The sequence below is a fragment of the Salmo trutta genome, chromosome 25 (genome assembly GCF_901001165.1).
Source record: "Salmo trutta chromosome 25, fSalTru1.1, whole genome shotgun sequence".
NCBI classification, from domain to species: domain Eukaryota; kingdom Metazoa; phylum Chordata; class Actinopteri; order Salmoniformes; family Salmonidae; genus Salmo; species Salmo trutta.
Genome location: NC_042981.1, coordinates 29,046,716 through 29,064,169, shown reverse-complemented (window position 1 = coordinate 29,064,169; position 17,454 = coordinate 29,046,716). Strand labels below are relative to the sequence as shown.

Sequence of the window (17,454 nt, the reverse complement as noted above, 5' to 3'; positions counted from 1 at the left end):
TTTTTGGTTACTACATGATTCCATATGTGTTATTTCATAGTTTTGATGTCTTCAGTATTATTTTACAATGTAGAAAATAGTAAAAATACAGAAAAACCCTAGAATGAGGTGTGTCCAAACTTTTGACTGGTACTGTGTATTGAATAGAAAATAACCTACCACCATAAATGAGCAATGGTAATAAATGTCTAATCGCTAACAGTCATGCTTCAGGAAACAGCAGAGGGAGCACCCCCCTATCCACATCGATGGGACCGCAGTGGAGAAGGTGGAAAGCTTCAAGTTCCTCGGTGTACACATCACTGACAAATTGAAATGGTTCACCCACACAGACAGTGTGGTGAAGAAGGTGCAACAGCGCCTCTTCAACCTCAGGAGGCGGAAGAAATTTGGCCTGGCACCTAAAACCCTTACACATCCTACAGATGCACAATTGAGAGCATCCTGTCGGGATGTATCACTGCCTGGTACGGCAACTGCACCGCCTGCAACCGCAGGGCTCTGCAGAGGATGGTGCGGTCTGCCCAACACATCACTGTGGGCAAACTACCTGCCCACCAGGACACCTTCAGCACCCGATGTCACAGAAAGGCCAAAAAGATCATCAAGGACAACAACCACCCGAGCCACTGCCTGTTCACCCCACTATCCTCCAGAAGGCGAGGTCAGTACAGGTACATCAAAGCTGGGACCGAGAGACTGAAAAACAGCTTCTATCTCAAGGCCATCAGACTGCTAAATAGCCATCACTAGCACATTAGAGGCTGCTGCCCTATATACATAGACTTGAATTCACTGGCCACTTTCATAATGGAACTCTAGTCACTTTAATAATGTTTTGCATTACTCATCTCAGATGTATATACTGTATTCTATGCTATTCTACTGTATCTTAGTCTATGGCACTCTGACATTGCTCGTCCAAATATTTATATATTCTTAATTCCTTTACTTCAGATTTGTGTGTATTGTGTGTAGTGTGAATTGTTAGATATTACTTGTTAGATATTACTGCACTGTTGGAGCTAGAAACACAAGCATTTCGCTACACCCACAGTAACATCTGCTAAACACGTGTATGTAAAAAAAAAAAATTGATTTGATTTAAAATGTCATGCATTCCAATGCAAAATGCTAACGGTAGTGCTAACGCTAGCGGGAGCACGAGCTAGCTCACAAGCTCAACACACAGTAAATTATAAACAAGGCCACAAAACCTCAAATCTTCCTACAGTGTCACATGCCGGTAAGAGCACATTATGAGGTTTCCATTGCCAAATAACACTTAAAATTTAAGAGATGCGCTCTATTTAAAATTATAAACTGGGTGGTTTGAGCCCTGAATGCTGATTGGCTGACAGCACGGCTCTGACAAAACATTTATTTTTACTGTTCTAATTACATTGGTAACCAGTTTATAATAGCAATAAGGCACCTCGGTGGGTTGTGGTATATGGCCAATATACCACGGCTAAGGGCTGTATCCAGGCCTTAAGAACAGCCCTTAGGCATGGTATATTGGCCATATACCACAACCACTCGGGCCTTATTGCTTAAATAACCACTGTTTCATGAGCTCCACAATTGAGCATGAGACAACAGATAGCCTACAGTAACACAAACTAATGAAAATGCTATTTTGTTATTTTATATAATTACTTTTTCATATTCTAATGTTACCCAGGACCTTCATTAACACAACCAAAATATAATTTATTCTTCTGATACCATATATGAAATAGATTTATTAGACAGTTAGAATGTTTACACACCTTGTAGAGAAGCATACTGAAACCTTGATTCGAATCTCATTGCCCTTTCAGCTTAAAAAAATGTCAATGTCATGAGCGTTCACTGACAATGGACAACAAAAACAGTGATCATGACATGTTGACCCTTTTTGTGAGGTGGAGTGACTCTCACTGTCTTCACATTGTCATTGTCTTCACGTTGTTCACATTAGCAAGTAACGTAGCGAGTGTCGTAAGGATGGAGTGTCGTATCGGTGGTCAGATGTGAGTATCCCTGGCCCTGGTAGTTCAGATGACCAGAGCCAGGGTGGCTGCCTCTATGGAGAAGAGATGGTCGTCCTCTACCTCGGGACAGTACAGCCTCATGAACTCAGCCAGGCGGAGGAGGTACTCTATGTTGTGGCCCGTGTTGCCTCTGCAGATGGCAATCTGAGCAGCTATATCTGTGGGAGTGGCAGGCCCGAGGTATATGGGGTTGTCAGAGGTGGCAATGTAGACCAGGGCGAGCAGAGACCCGTGGCACTTCTCTCTGGGAGTGAACTCCACCATCTTGGTGACGTAGCCCCCCAGCACAGCCTCTCTCACATTCAGGTACTGCAGAGACTCCTCCATCTGGGAGTCAGTGACCTCGTAGGCTACCCCCCAGGTGCAAGCCTGCAGCGAGAAGAAGAGGTGGATGTTAGACTGGGACAGGAGTTCAACTTCAAGAAGCAAGTCAATAGTCATCAAAGTTCTGTTTATCAACATGATGGACTATACCAGTGTCAATGTATGTTGCAACATACAGTACAGAACTTATTTGTGGTAGACAGGATCAAATCAAATGTGAGATGTAGGTGTGTTCTGGGTTGTTTTGAATTAAGGCCACTCACATCATGATCTTCCACCAAAGTTACCACTCTACCTGGCTGTGGACAGAGAGAGTAAATGAGGATAAATACACAGTCAGCATTTTTAACCATTTCATTTCCAGTTAGACTACACTGACATTTCCATATCCAAAATGTTTGACTTACAAATCAAACTTTTTAATTTGACTTTTCATTGGACTTCCCACTTTCTGAAGCTCCACAGTTTGATCTGAGATAAGATAATATTTTGTCAATCTACAGCAGCAGCAAATACATGAATTGCATTTCTGAACGAAAAGACTTACCATGTCTTTGTCTCCTCGATGAAAATTGTCCCCATGCCAGAAGCGTCGACTATATCCTTCGATATAACCGACTTTGCTCCTCTTGTATTTGAAGTCTGGTTTCCAGACTAAGGAGCCATATCCGAATATCCACAGGCTGGGTTTTTCTGATGTGGTAATGACCAGGAGCTTCATTATGGTTAGTTAGGGTTGAGGTAAGATGTAAGAGTAGATGTAAAGTGTTGCCTATATTCTTCTGTCAATAAATAACTGTTCTATGATGTTACGGATGCAGCTCACATTCTTTTGTAGATGCATTCCGAAGCATGAGACTTTTCAAACCTATTCTCTATAAAAGCCTATCATCGCCTTTGACGTTTTTTCTTAGGAGTCTTGACTAGTCTTGCTGATGCGTAATAAGCCTATTATAGCCTACCCAAAAGTGTCGATAACATGTGAAAGAAGTGATGCATAGACCTAGTATCTCTCACTGTGCAACTTCTATTAGTAGGCCCACAATACGTTTTGGTGTGTCAGACAATGTAAAGTACTAGCCTACTGCTACATTATTTTGGTTTACTGACACGTGTATTTGTTGTGTCCGGACGTCAGACCAAGTCGTTTCTGACCAATGATATCGTATAATAGGTCGTACTATGAGTACAAGCCGACCAATCCGAATCCTTTTCGGGAGCAAAACATTTTCAGGAATCCAACTTTCGGATTAATGTTACAATGTTGCGACATTGTATCTCACGATTGAACAGACTCTGACTACCACAACCACCACTTGAAGTAATATACAATATGAGAGATCTGTACTGTCTGAACATAGGCCAACTTTGATTTTGAGCATCAACTGTTCTGATAAGAACGGGGATTTATTAAGTGTGTCATTTAGTCTTCACTTGAGGTGCCACTTGAAGTCATGTACAATGTACTGTAAATGCAATCTTGAAGGTATTTGATTTACTGAAAATGGTGTCTAATAATCATGGGTCACATAAAATAAACCGAAAAATAGATTCATTAATTCATTCATTCCTTCATACATTCCTTCTTCCATCCATTAATTGTATGTCAGAAGATATTGTATGTAACACATGATCAGAAACGGCAAGTTATTTTTGCCCCATTCACAGGACGTTGAAACCTTATGTTCGCTGGTTAGACGTAGATTGACAGTTACACTGGCTGTCCAATGTCCAAACTTGTGAGTTGAATTAAGTATATCCTTTAAAAATGCTTTGCTTGAGATCTTGCAATTCCTCCATGGACGTTGTTGGTGATAGTAGTATGTGCGAAAAATTTGTGTTTATTCACTTTGAAGTACTGTTGGTATATCCTTTTTTTTGCCTTGTTGCTCTGCACAGTTCAGGAAAGTAAGGAAAGCAGCAATCCTGTGTATTTTAAATCCTGTGTGAAAATGGATGTCCCTTTATAGCTGCAGCAGCAGCTAACGAAATTAGATATAAATAGAAGCATTCGTTTTCAGAATATGATCCAAGCATTGTATTTTTTTAAGTAATATTTTTATTCATTTTTTTTCTTACTCCATATACAAACGTATACATACGAGCAACAATTTACAGACGCACACACAATGACAACATCTCATCTGCCCAGACCCGCATGCTCACACTCCCATCTTCAATGCCTGCATTATCGTTTTCCACTTGGCCTTCATTTTTTATCAATTTGTTTTTCTCGGTCTTTATTTTTTTATGTGACCTTTATTGCATTTTATTATTTAACCTTTATTTAACTAGGCCGCCCATGCTATTTCAATATTTCAATAATAAATCCTTAGATTTTTCCATTGTGTTAATGATGGCGGATTGATTGATTTCCACGTTTTTAGTGTACGTTTTTTCAAGATGAGTAGAGACTCGATGGGCTGGACGATTATCTCACTACACCACCATATGCCTTGAAATATGCAGACAGACGGATTAAAAGTACATTTACATTGTTATACTTCTGACAGCCAATTGTATTGTTCCGCCCACAAATTACGGGCTTTATAGTGCCCCCAAGTGGACTTTATTGGGTTTGTCATAAAGATCCAAGTGTCGTAAAGCCCATTAAATGTCTGTTCTCTTCGTAGGTGCCTCTAGCACCCTATACATTTGTATCATACATGGTCAATGAATGACTCTTACTCTTAAGCAGGCGATTTACCTTCAGCCTCATTAGCCTCTGGCTAGGACAGTTATGTTTTGGTCCTATGACAAAACAGTCTGATAATGGTATTCCATATACTATATTTGATATCATCACAAAATCATAAAATATAGAATACTCCCTTCCCATGCTTTGCAGATGCCATTATTATTTTACAAAATTGTTTGTTATAACATTGTGATTCTTAAAGTCTCTAGTTATCCAATTGTCATTGTAAGTATTTAAAGACATTTTGGAAGTAACTTTAAATGTTTTAAGTGTGTAAAAAATGTCTCATTTTGAATGTCCTTCCATGTATGGTGTACTGCCCCCAAGTGTTAATTAAGAACATTACAAAAAGAAAAGAAACTGGCTTGTATTTTTTTTTACACACTTGAATGTTTAATTTAGATTTCATTCTCATTGTTTGAGCTTTGTAAAGCAGTCATTCACTATGTTTGTTCTTTATAGGCCTTCTTAGATTTTTTTGATGAATAAATACCTTTTAAAGTCAAGCATCGGATACTTGTGAAATACATAGAGCCATTGATCATGATGTTTGTAACCGTGAAGACTTTTCATAACAGATGCGTGAGAAAAGTTGTTTGCCGTTGTCCTGTGCATTATAATCCGACGGGAAGCAGGAAATGATGTCACTTGGCCACGAACAGGATGCTTTTATTATAACACAATGAAAATACATGACTATGTGGTAGATGTCTGAAAAGGTTGTAAAATGGGACAGAATATGTGGAAAAGACAAACATGTGAGTGTTAGTTGTTGTGACAAAATAATTAATCAAACTAATAAATATAATACTAGAAATGGATAATCAGGTGTTTTTCCAGCGGAGATATGTTATAGTCATTTAATTTGTGTGTGTGTGTGTGTGTAAAGGCAAGCATGTGATAGCCTACATGTCGTGGTTGGGAGATCAGGACTGGCCAAGGTGTTGTGTTGACTTTAACACACCTTCAAGTCTGCTGGTAATTTGCCACTAGACTCTTGGGGTCTTCTTTTCTGTATTCATGCTTACAGTAGTTAGAGAGGAGGCATATGCTGATTTTCCCAGTGGTGTAGGGTCACACCCTAAAGCATCTGCCTGGTTTGTTAAGTAGCCTCTTTTCTAGATTGTGCCCCCTCCTTATCTCAGTATTTTAGCTTATGGGGCAGACATCCAAGGAAACAGCTTGAAATTTGAAGCCAGTTGAAAGCGACACAAATGCTTAACGACAAGGGGCATAGCGAGATTGGTGTTCTTTTTGAGGAAAAAACCCCCACTTGCATACAAATACTGACCAATCTGTGTACCGTACTTTAACATTACATGTTTTAATATATAACTTTGTCCATATTTCACACATTGCTGTCACATACAAAACTGTCCACTGAATGATTGCGAGCACATTGATTTAACATCACATTGACACACATGCCTCTCACCTCTGTGATTATTATAACTGCTACAAGGTCATACATCATCTAGACAATGAAGCCATTTCCACAACAGGTGGTGGATTTCAACTGAAGGTTCTTGATCATTCCAATATCTAGGCAAATTTATAGCTTTATAGTTGACCAATTATACTCAACATGAAACCAACAAACAACAGTGTACCAGATATTTTTTCATTGTTTTAAAAAACAACAATCACAACATTAAAAAATGTATTCAACTTTTTGGGCATCAAATAAAAAAAACAGTTGTACAGAGACTTCTACATTTATAAATATACATTATATACAAAATAATCTTATAAAACATAGAAAGACCAGTGCTTCGAAATATTTAAATAACTAGTGAAATACTAATCTTAAAAATAACATTATTGGTTCAGTGAAGTCAATTCTAATTAAAGGCGTCCTTGGTATGATAGTCACTTTTGTTTTTCTTTGTCTTCATTTTTGGGCAATGTTGCATAATAACAAGTAAATATTTCTTCTTGAACACCCCTGGCACTGCATCGTGTATTGCATCAGTTGTTTTCTCTTAAGTATTTTCCCTTCATTTTTGTTGTGCACTGGATCCAAGAAGAAGCTGGGCACTAATTTAGCTCTTTAACCCATACTTAAGGCTCTATGATGCGTGATGCATACATTATTTATCAAAGTTTTTCATTAAAAAAAAAAAACAATTCATTTACAAAATTGACATAGGCCTGGGTCTCAAATATTCTCATAAAATGAACCGTTTCCAGACGTTTTTATTCTCTCCTTGAAGGTTTATTAAACAAAGTCTGCCTTATTATATAGCACTTCACCAGGGTAGAGAAATGGAAGTAGCTGGCTCCTTCCATAGGCTTGTTGGCAGTAAGTTGATTGGTTGGTTGCTGATTATCACAATAAGGTGGAGTATCTCCAGACAGAGCCCTCTCATCCTGCTGATGGGCATGCTGGCATTAACACAGGCCTGTTTCCCTTGGATATAGTGGGATGTTCTGTCAAGGGGCTGAATCTGTCAGTACACACTGCGGGTGAAATGTCCAAAAGCCCACATTATTTCTCTATTACAGTGTGTTCAGTCCTTACATTTTATTGCATTCATAGAGCACACAGGATCGGTCCAGTTATCAAGTTTTCAAGAGCAGCAATTTGCGGTTAAATAAATCCCATCTATTTCTACACCTGTAAACAGTCCAGAAGATATCCATTCTTCAGAATGTCTGATACCATCCATGTATTATACCTAGGAGAAGAAAAAAAGGAAACCAGTTTAATCACTGGAGCAATGTAATGGAAACCTTGATCAACTTTTGCATTGCTGATTGATAACTGTTAATGACATGGTGTCAAGAGTTGCAGGAACATGTTCAGAGGAAATGTGAAAATAAAAGCTTACCTCAGTTGCTATGACGCATTCATTCTTCTCCTCTGCTATCACAAACACAGACTGGTACATTGAATCTCTTGGAGAAAATATCGTTGATATCCTACAGTCCGGCCTTTCGCTGTAAATGAAAAGTAAAACATGTCAACACTCAACCACTGTCTTTTATCAAACACTGGAGGACAGGAAGTAGGTCCAAATATCTCCAGGTTGTCGTCTGCAAGCAGCATTTCAACCCACTGGTTTGAATCAATGTTGTTTCCATGTCATTTCAGTACCAACGTGGAATAGACATTGAATTGTCGTCTGTCCCCAATGGGAACTTACCTGTACTTTGTAGTCAATGGCATTTTCTCCTCTATCATCTTTTTACAGTTGTCATCTTTATCCTCTTCTGATGGTTCATCCTTGTACTCCTTGGAGGTTTTGTAGTCCAAGTGGTAGTTGATGTGTTTATGGTTTTGGGACTTCTCCCTGAGACAATCCACTTCCAGGTCCAGGTCCACCTTTTTGTTGATGTTCTTCAGCTGCAGGTCAGATATGAGGTTCTCCTTCTGGACGTCTGATAGGTTGTTCATGGACTCTGAGTCCTTCTTCCTCTTCCTCTGCTGCTGGATGTGGCGCAGGACCATGGCCGCCATGCAGATCAGCACCAGGAGCACCACCATGCCCACACCCAGACAGATGGCTGCCCAGTGGAGCCTGTCTAGGGGCTCTCTGACACGGCTGGGGCTGGGGCTGGGGGGGATGAGTAAAGGCACATCGTAGTACTGGCACTGGGGGCCGCTGAAGTGGGCTGGGCAGGTGCAGGCAGCAGGCTGGCCTTTGGCCCCGTTGGTGCAGGTCCCACCGTTCAGGCAGGGTTTGGAGGCACAGCGGTCAGTGGGCTTGTCACAGTTGCGGCCGGTGTAGCCCAGGGGGCAGATACAGGTATAGTCGTTGATGCGGTCCATGCAGGTGGCTCCGTTGGCGCAGGGGTTCATGGAACACTCGTTGATGTTGATCTCGCAGCGTGGGCCGGTGAAGCCTGAGCGGCAGCTGCACCAGCGTGTGGTGCCGTGAATAACACAACGTCCACCTGAATAGAGCAGACCAGTGTTATCAGCGCACATCACAATCACTTTAAGTTAGCTCTAATGCAGATGTCTCTAGAGAGAACATTCCAAATGGATCTGTTTGAGTAAGTGCTTTTAACTGACAGTGTACAAAATAAATCAGACAGTTCTTGTTATTGAGATGTAGAAAGAGTGGAAACAATCACATACCGTTTGTACAGGGCAGGGAGGTGCATTTGTCCACTTTCTTCTCACAATTGAGTCCAGTGAAGCCCCCTGGGCACTCGCACATGTAGCTCCGCCCGTTGTCCCTTTCTCTGCAATTCCCATGGAAGCAGGGTGAATCGGCACAAGTCAGCATTCTGTGCTCGCAGTGCGTCCCCTCGTACCCCTGCGTGCATGCACACCTATAGCCGTTCTCAAGGTCCTGTGGGCCACAGAGAGTCAGAGGTTATCACAGCCCACTGTCATAGGAAACAATTCCAGCAAAGATCACTGTACTGTAGGTTTGTTGCTGTGCTTCTCATTTCGATGCCTTTGCGACTCCACATTATTATCTCATGCCTCCTTTGCCCCAGTTTGAATGACATTCATTAACAGGAGAGAGAGCCTGAACTAGGTCAACGATCTGGCTATTGCTCTGTCTGTTGCATTTTTCTATACTGGCCCAGAGACATGGATAGAGGAAAAACAAAAACAGGAAAGCCTGTGTGTGCTGTGTGTTGTGGGAAACGGATAGGCTTTCCGGGCTTACCAAGCATAGGCCTCCATTCCGACAGGGCTGGCTGTCGCACTCCCTGACCTCGCTGTCACACGTGTCCCCTGTGAAGCCCGGCTGGCAGGTACAGGTGTAGCTCCCCTGGCCCGTGTTCATACAGGTGGCCCCGTTACGACACGGCTTGTGATGGGTACAATAGTTCAGATCTGTGAACAAATGCAGTGATGGAAAAAGTACCCAATTGTCCTACTTGAGTAAAAGTAAAGATACCTTAATAAAAAATGACTGAAGTAAAAGTGAAAGTCACCCAGCAAAATACTACTTGGTTTTAAACACACTTAAGTATCACAAGTAAATGGAATTTCTAAAATGTGCTTACGTATCAAAAGTAAAGGTAAAAGTATAAACCATTTCAAATTCCTTATATTAAGCAAACCAGACAGCACATAAAAAATAAATGTATTGGTGGATAGCCAGGGGTACACTCCAACACTCAGACATAATTTACAAACTATGCATTTGTGTTTAGTGAGTCCGCCAAATCAGGGGCAGTAGGGATGACCAGGGATGTTCTCTTGATAAGTGTATGAAATTGACCATTTTCCTGTCAAAATGTAACAAGTACTTTTGGGTGTCAGGAAAAATGTATGGAGTAAAAAGTACATTCTTTTCTTTAGGAATGTAGTGAAGTAAAAATAAAAGTTGTCAAAAATATAAATATTAAAGTAAAGTACAGATACCCCAAAGAACTACTTAAGTAGTACTTTAAAGTATTTTTACTTAAGTACTTTACACCACTGGACAAATGTTTATATGAAAAACAGTTACTCCCCGTCACTCCTTTCATAATCAGAACGCCTGAGGACTCTTGTTCTTGCAATATCATAGGAACATGGCATATTTCTACTGTCATATAGGATGTCCTGTGTTTTCTGCTGTACTTCTGTATTGTTTCACAGCAGGACCCAGAGGAGCCTGAGACACTGACCTTGGTCACAGAGGAGGCCTCCCCAGCCCTCTTTGCAGGTGCACTGCCAGGGCTGCTGACAGGTACCGTGTTTACAGGACGGATGTCTCTTACACTCATCACAGAAGGTTCCCTGCCAGCCCTCTCTGCATCTGTCACAGAAAAAACACAACACTTTTAGCACTGTGTGCATACACACATGCAGGCATATACACATGCAGGCAAGCATGCATGTAAACACACACACTAAAATGACTATTGTATACTTACACACAGTCTCCTGGCCTTGAGCAATTTCCATTATTTTTGCTGCACCCTTTGAGGCATATTGCTGCATATAAAATTGAGACAAAACATGAACTTCGTTTTTTGTCAACTCATTCAACAATACATCATAAACTTCTGGTTTGGATTAGGAATCACATTTCCACTGTTGTAGCATCAAACCTGTTACCTGTCTATTTATAAAGAAACCTTAATTCGCTGCTTCTGTGTTGTGTTGTATGTGACATTGATTTTGCATGGTTACAAGACTAGTGTTTAACGGCTGGTTAAGCCTGAGCAGATGCTTGCTCTCAAAAGAGGACAGCTGCCCCATTGTTGTCCGTAGGCTGTTAGAACCCTGTTTGCAGCTGCTGCCCTCCCGCTCAACAAAATAGACCTCAATTTAGTGGCGCGTGGCAGATAATAATGCTGCGATTAACTCGGCGCGTGCTGCTTTTCCACAACGCCACCCAGGATTATTCTACCCACGTGGCCAAAATGGTAAAATATCTAGGGATGAAGGGGTTGGGTTGGGAGGGAGCTACAGTTTTTATTCGCTCATCCTTGTCACTCCAAAATACAAATATGATCCAAGCCGTTCTACAGCAGCAGCATCTTCACACGATAGAACCCATTTTGCAAATAGGCCTAATTTGAGAAATATCATTTTACTACATAATGTGAAAAAGCTTCAGAAACCCAGAACATATCACTCTTGATTGCTTACGTTCTTCGCAGTATTCTCCCTTCCAGCCCGGTAGACATGATATTTGCCCTTCAGGGTTGCAGTTGTAGTGGCCAAAACGGTCGTCTCTTGGAGCACATATTTTGGAACAACTGTCCCCGTAGTAATTTTCAATGCAGATGAACCGGTATGAGTACCTTAACTCCGTCTGCCCCCCACTCTGCACATCCTGGGACCACTCATCCCCTACTTCCAACTTTCTTTGGATGGAAAAATAACTAATCAATAAGGCAGGGTTGTTTGTATCTGCGGGGATAGAGAACAAAACAAATCCGTCAAGATAGTGTGGACTAACGTTCTTTTTTCATTGCCTTATCAAATAGGTGTCATTGCATGCATACAGTCTATGCTTGTTAGAAAGGTCAAAACAAACAATGCACATTGTTGTCTTGGATTATTTATCTCTATAGGATATACAGAAATTACATTTAATGCAAGTTTTCAGTTTATGATATACACTACATGACCAAAAGTATGTGGACACCTGCTCCTCAAACATCTCATTCCAAAATCATGGGCCTTGATATGGAGTTGGTCCCCTCTTTGCTGCTATAACAGCCTCCACTCTTCTGGGAAGGCTTTCCACTAGATGTTGGAACATTGCTGCGGGGACTTGCTTCCATTAAGCCACGAGCATTACTGAGGTCGAGCACTGATGTTGGGCGATTAGGCCTGGCTCGCAGTCAGCGTTCCAATTTATCCCAAAGGTGCTAGATGGGGTTGAGGTCAGAGCTCTGGGCAGGCCAGTCAAGTTCTTCCACACCGATCTCAGCAAACCATTTCTGTATGGACCTCGCTTTGTGCACAGGGTGCATTGTCATGCTGGAACAGGAAAGGGCCTTCCCCAAACTGTTGCCACAGAGCTGGAAGCACAGACTCGTCTAGAATGTCATTGTATGCTGTAGCGTTAAAATTTCCCTTCACTGGAACTAAGGGGCACGAACCATGAAAAACAGCCCCAGACCATTATTCCTCCTCCATCAGACTTTACAGTTGGCATTATGCATTGGTGCAGGTAGCGTTCTAATGGCATGCACCAAACCCAGATTCGTCCGTTGGACTTCCAGGTGGTGAAGCAGGATTCATCACTCCAGAGAACAGGTTTCCACTGCTCCAGAGTCCAATGGCAGCGAACTTTACACCACTACAGCCGACGCTTGGCATTGCGCATGGTGATCTTAGGCTTGTGTGCGGCTGCTCGGCAATGGAAACCCATTCCATGAAGCTCCTGACGAACAGTTCTTGTGCTGACATTGCTTCCAGAGGTAGTTTGGGACTCGGTAGTGAGTGTTGCAACCGAGGACAGGCGGTCCCGTTCTGTGAGCTTGCGTGACCTACCATTCCGCAGCTGAGCCATTGTTGCTTCTCAATGTTTCCACTTCACAATAACAGCACTTGCAGTTGACTGGGGCAACTCTAGCAGGGCAGAAATCTGACGAACTGACTTGTTGGAAAGGTGGCATCCCATGACGGTGCCATGTTGAAGGTCACTGAGCTCTTCAGTAAGGCCATTTTTCTGCCAATGTTTGTCTATGGAGACTGCATGGCTGTGTGCTTGATTGTATACACCTGTCAGCAACGGGTATGGCTGAAATAGCCGAATCCACTAATTTGAAGGGGTGTCCACATACTTTTGTATATATGGTTCATCAAGGCCTGTGCGCTATTCTTTCAAATGGTTTAAGTGTACTGTGATTGAAATGTCCTATTCCTTTTTGTCAGCAAAACATTTTCAACCCATTATTCCCCTTCCAAAGGGAGCAAAAAGGTGTAAAATACAGGAAAGGCCGTCAGAGGCTTTTGGCAAGGTTTAGATATCCTCACTTAAGACTTGCACACTTTCCCACGCTTAAAATAAACCAAAGGAAGTGCGATTGTGTTGAAGACAGAGCATAAAAGAAGTGCTCTGTTGCACGTAACTCATCCTGACACATGGACATCAACACGTTCACATTTCCAAGTTTTATGTAACTGCAAAATGTCTGTATAAATTGCATGTATTTATACTGCTTAATTATATAATTCTAGTGCGTAGGGCAGGGGTAGGCAACTAGATCCAGCCGTGGGGCAATTTTTGTCGGTCTCAGTCCAAAAAGAGATTGTATTTGATAATAACAATCATTTTATACCTTGATTACATTGAGACACTATCACATATTTATTTTTTTAATTTGTGGGAATACTTGGGAACATATTTCCTAAATTAAACTAATTCTAGCTGAATTCCTGGTGATTTTACAGTATTTTTCTGACCAAAAACTAAAATACTAGTCCTATTTATTATTATTTTTTTTTTACAAAAAACTTTGGGGAGCAAAACAAATTGATTAGCGGGCTGGTTTTGGCACGCAGGTCGCCTGTTGTCGACCCACGGCATAGGGAGCATTTTTCAAACATCTGTAACAGTGCTACCTAGCGGTGGTCATGTATGGTGCGCACTACTCACCTTCAGGTAGATCCGCTGAAGGAGAATACCATGCTTCAATGATTAGAGAAAACGAACCCTAGAAGGACATGTGGGAAAAAAATAAGGGTCTACCATTTAAACTATTTAATTTGTACAGATGCACATCTTTTTGTTACTTAAAAAAAAAAAATATATATATATATATATATATATATTGAACGATATGTGTAGACTAGGCTAATAACATGTTATGAAATCTAATACACTCTTATTTCATAATATATACATCCATATAGGCTAGTGCAGTCCTTGGATTTATGCTTATGGACGCTCTTCACCACCTATCTCATTGCAAACACCGCTGTTCCATGCATCAATGGGCAGATACAGTATATTCTCAACCACTTCAATTATAGGCAGTGCAAAACGTCTTACCGGCCATGCAAAGTGGGTGAGTGGCAGGCGAATAGGTTTAGTGAACGTGCCGTCCTCCATGACGCTGAACGAGTTGGTGCCTAGTACAGGTGTAACGACACTGCCGAAGTAGCAGTCACCTGGTGACACGACGGTCTGGTAGTTCTTCAAGCAAACTCGGAAAAAAGTTCTACAGGCTGGACTGCAAGCTATGCCGTTTGCCAGCAAACTTCTATTATTCTGAAATTGATGAAGATCAAGCTCGAATACACCAGATCCCAGAACCTAAAGGAGGATAATCAATTAATGCATATAAAACAATATTGCTTTGCAAACATTTACATTATTAATTATTCTAGGCGTATTAAATGCTATTTTATTGTGCATTACAACACTATTGCTGTGTCAACATTCAGGCATGAAGGATTCCAAAAATAGTTTAACTGTAAAATTACCTGCGTAAAAATCGTTATAACAATTGCGATGATAAAGGTAAACCAAGTTGCCATTCTTTTCCACAGATCGGTTCGTAGCCTTTGAAAAATAACCTGTTCTCATCAGAGAGCTGCTATTCCAAGCAGTGATGGGATGATGAGGAAATATGAAATTAGGAAAAGGGAAATAAATCCTTCTTCAAAACCCTTTTGGACTAAACCCAGCTCCGCAATCCAATACGCGCAGAAGTTGAGAATCCTTTTTATCCAGACAGTGAGATGCAGGTTAAACGCATAACAGTAACGTCAATATCCACAGTTTATTCATCCTTCTGTCTTTACCATGACCTTCCATCATGATCCTGCTGAAAAAGTGCTTTCTCTTGGCGTGTTGATGCAACTCTTGCGCTTTGCTTATACAGAAACACGGTTCTGGTGGCGCCAATATTGTTGTGAAAATGTGGCAGTACATCAGTCACAAAGCAGACTGTTTCTTAATGAAGGGTGTTTGATGTCTCGCTTACATTATATACTTGTGTACTTATTATGAATCCTGTTAATCAATAAACACCGCCCCTTTCCATCCGAGCCTATTGCAACCAACCCGCATGTCACATTTCGCAACATCATATCATAGGAAAACGTCATCGTGACAAGTTTTTCCCAAATATATTTCAATTGGTCATGCTCCCAGCAGGCATTGCGGTGCCAATGGGAAAAGATGAGCATCTACTAATTGACACTTATTTCAATACATGGCATTCAATGGGAAAATCTGTGTCACATGGTTGATGCTTTTGTCAATACATTGCGGTCAATGGGAAAAGATGAGTGTCAACCAATGAACGCTTATGTCAATACATTTCAAGTCAATTGGAAAAGATGAGCATTAACAAATTGATGCTTATGTCAATACATTGCATTCAATGTGAAAATACAAGTGTCACATGGTTGACGCTTTTGTCAATACATTGCAGTCAATGGGAAAAGATGAGTGTCAACCGTTTTTACATTTATAAAGGTACAGACTCAGAGCTTCAAAATTGTATATCATACACTGCAGTTGGGGGAAACATGGGGGAATTATGTTTCTTTGAAATTTGATAAACTTTTTTCCCACTTTGGAGAAAAGTAGGATAAAATGCCCTTGAATGATTTTCACACTTTCTAGAGAGCTCTTCTTTGTTTACACCCCTATTCATTATTGTTCACAACGTCTTATGCCTCAGCCACACTAACCTCTTTAAGAATTTGCATGTGGACTACCGTTCAAAAGTTTTGGGTCACTTAGAAATGTCTTTGTTTTTGAAAGAAAAGCAATTTTTTGTGCGTTAAAATAACATCAAATTGATTAGAAATACAGTGTAGACATTGTTAATGTTGTAAATGACCCTTGTAGCTGGAAACTGATGATTTTTAATGGAATATCTACATAGGCGTACAGAGGCACATTATCGGCAACCATCACTCCTGTGTTCCAATGGCACACTGTGTTAGCTAATCCAAGTTTATCATTTTAAAAGGCGAATTGATCATTAGAAAACCCTTTAACAATTATGTTAGCACAGCTGAAAACTGTTGTTCTGATTAAAGAAGCAATAAAACTGGCCTTTTTTAGACTAGTTGAGTATCTGGAGCATCAGCATATGTGGGTTCGATTACAGACTCAAAATGGCCAGAAACAAAGATCTTTCTTCTGAAACTCGTCAGTCTATTCTTGTTCTGAGAAATGAAGGCTATTCCATGTGAGAAATATTTTAATGAACAAAAAGTGTGCTTTTCTTTCAAAAACAAGGACATTTCTAAGTGACCCCAAACTTTTGAACGGTGGTGTATATATATACTGCTCAAAAAAATAAAGGGAACACTTAAACAACACAATGTAACTCCAAGTCAATCACACTTCTGTGAAATCAAACTGTCCACTTAGGAAGCAACACTAATTGACAATACATTTCACATGCTGTTGTGCAAATGGAATAGACAACAGGTGGAAATTATAGGCAATTAGCAAGACACCCCCAATAAAGGAGTGGTTCTGCAGGTGGTAACCACAGACCACTTCTCAGTTCCTATGCTTCCTGGCTGATGTTTTGGACACTTTTGAATGCTGACGGTACTTTCACTCTAGTGGTAGCATGAGACGGAGTCTACAACCCACACAAGTGGCTCAGGTAGTGCAGCTCATCCAGGATGGCACATCAATGCGAGCTGTGGCAAGAAGGTTTGCTGTGTCTGTCAGCGTAGTGTCCAGAGCATGGAGGCGCTACCAGGAGACAGGCCAGTACATCAGGAGATGTGGAGGAGGCCGTAGGAGGGCAACAACCCAGCAGCAGGACCGCTACCTCCGCCTTTGTGCAAGGAGGAGCAGGTGGAGCACTGCCAGAGCCCTGCAAAATGACCTCCAGCAGGCCACAAATGTGCATGTGTCTGCTCAAACGGTCAGAAACAGACTCCATGAGGGTGGTATGAGGGCCCGACGTCCACAGGTGGGGGTTGTGCTTACAGCCCAACACCGTGCAGGACGTTTGGCATTTGCCAGAGACCACCAAGATTGGCAAATTCGCCACTGG

General features: G+C 41.2%; 2 protein-coding genes across 2 annotated transcripts; both read right to left on the bottom strand.

The window, feature by feature from the left end:
- Positions 1-1,696: 1,696 nt before the first annotated feature.
- LOC115162725 (glutathione-specific gamma-glutamylcyclotransferase 1-like) lies at positions 1,697-3,576 on the bottom strand. Its single transcript, XM_029714188.1, has 3 exons — positions 2,908-3,576; positions 2,624-2,659; positions 1,697-2,405 (listed from the first exon to the last, which is right to left on the bottom strand). Exons 1-3 carry the CDS (start codon positions 3,079-3,081, stop codon positions 2,040-2,042), a joined length of 576 nt encoding a protein of 191 aa, XP_029570048.1. The 5' UTR covers positions 3,082-3,576; the 3' UTR covers positions 1,697-2,039.
- A 2,782-nt stretch (positions 3,577-6,358) lies between these two features.
- Positions 6,359-15,441, bottom strand: LOC115162352 (delta-like protein 4). The gene is made up of 11 exons (XM_029713566.1): positions 14,903-15,441; positions 14,469-14,732; positions 14,073-14,130; positions 11,609-11,872; positions 10,888-10,948; positions 10,639-10,769; positions 9,687-9,856; positions 9,143-9,359; positions 8,205-8,955; positions 7,890-7,998; positions 6,359-7,736 (listed from the first exon to the last, which is right to left on the bottom strand). The coding sequence occupies exons 1-11, from the start codon at positions 14,954-14,956 to the stop codon at positions 7,731-7,733; spliced, it is 2,085 nt and encodes a 694-aa protein (XP_029569426.1). The 5' UTR covers positions 14,957-15,441; the 3' UTR covers positions 6,359-7,730.
- Positions 15,442-17,454: the final 2,013 nt, after the last annotated feature.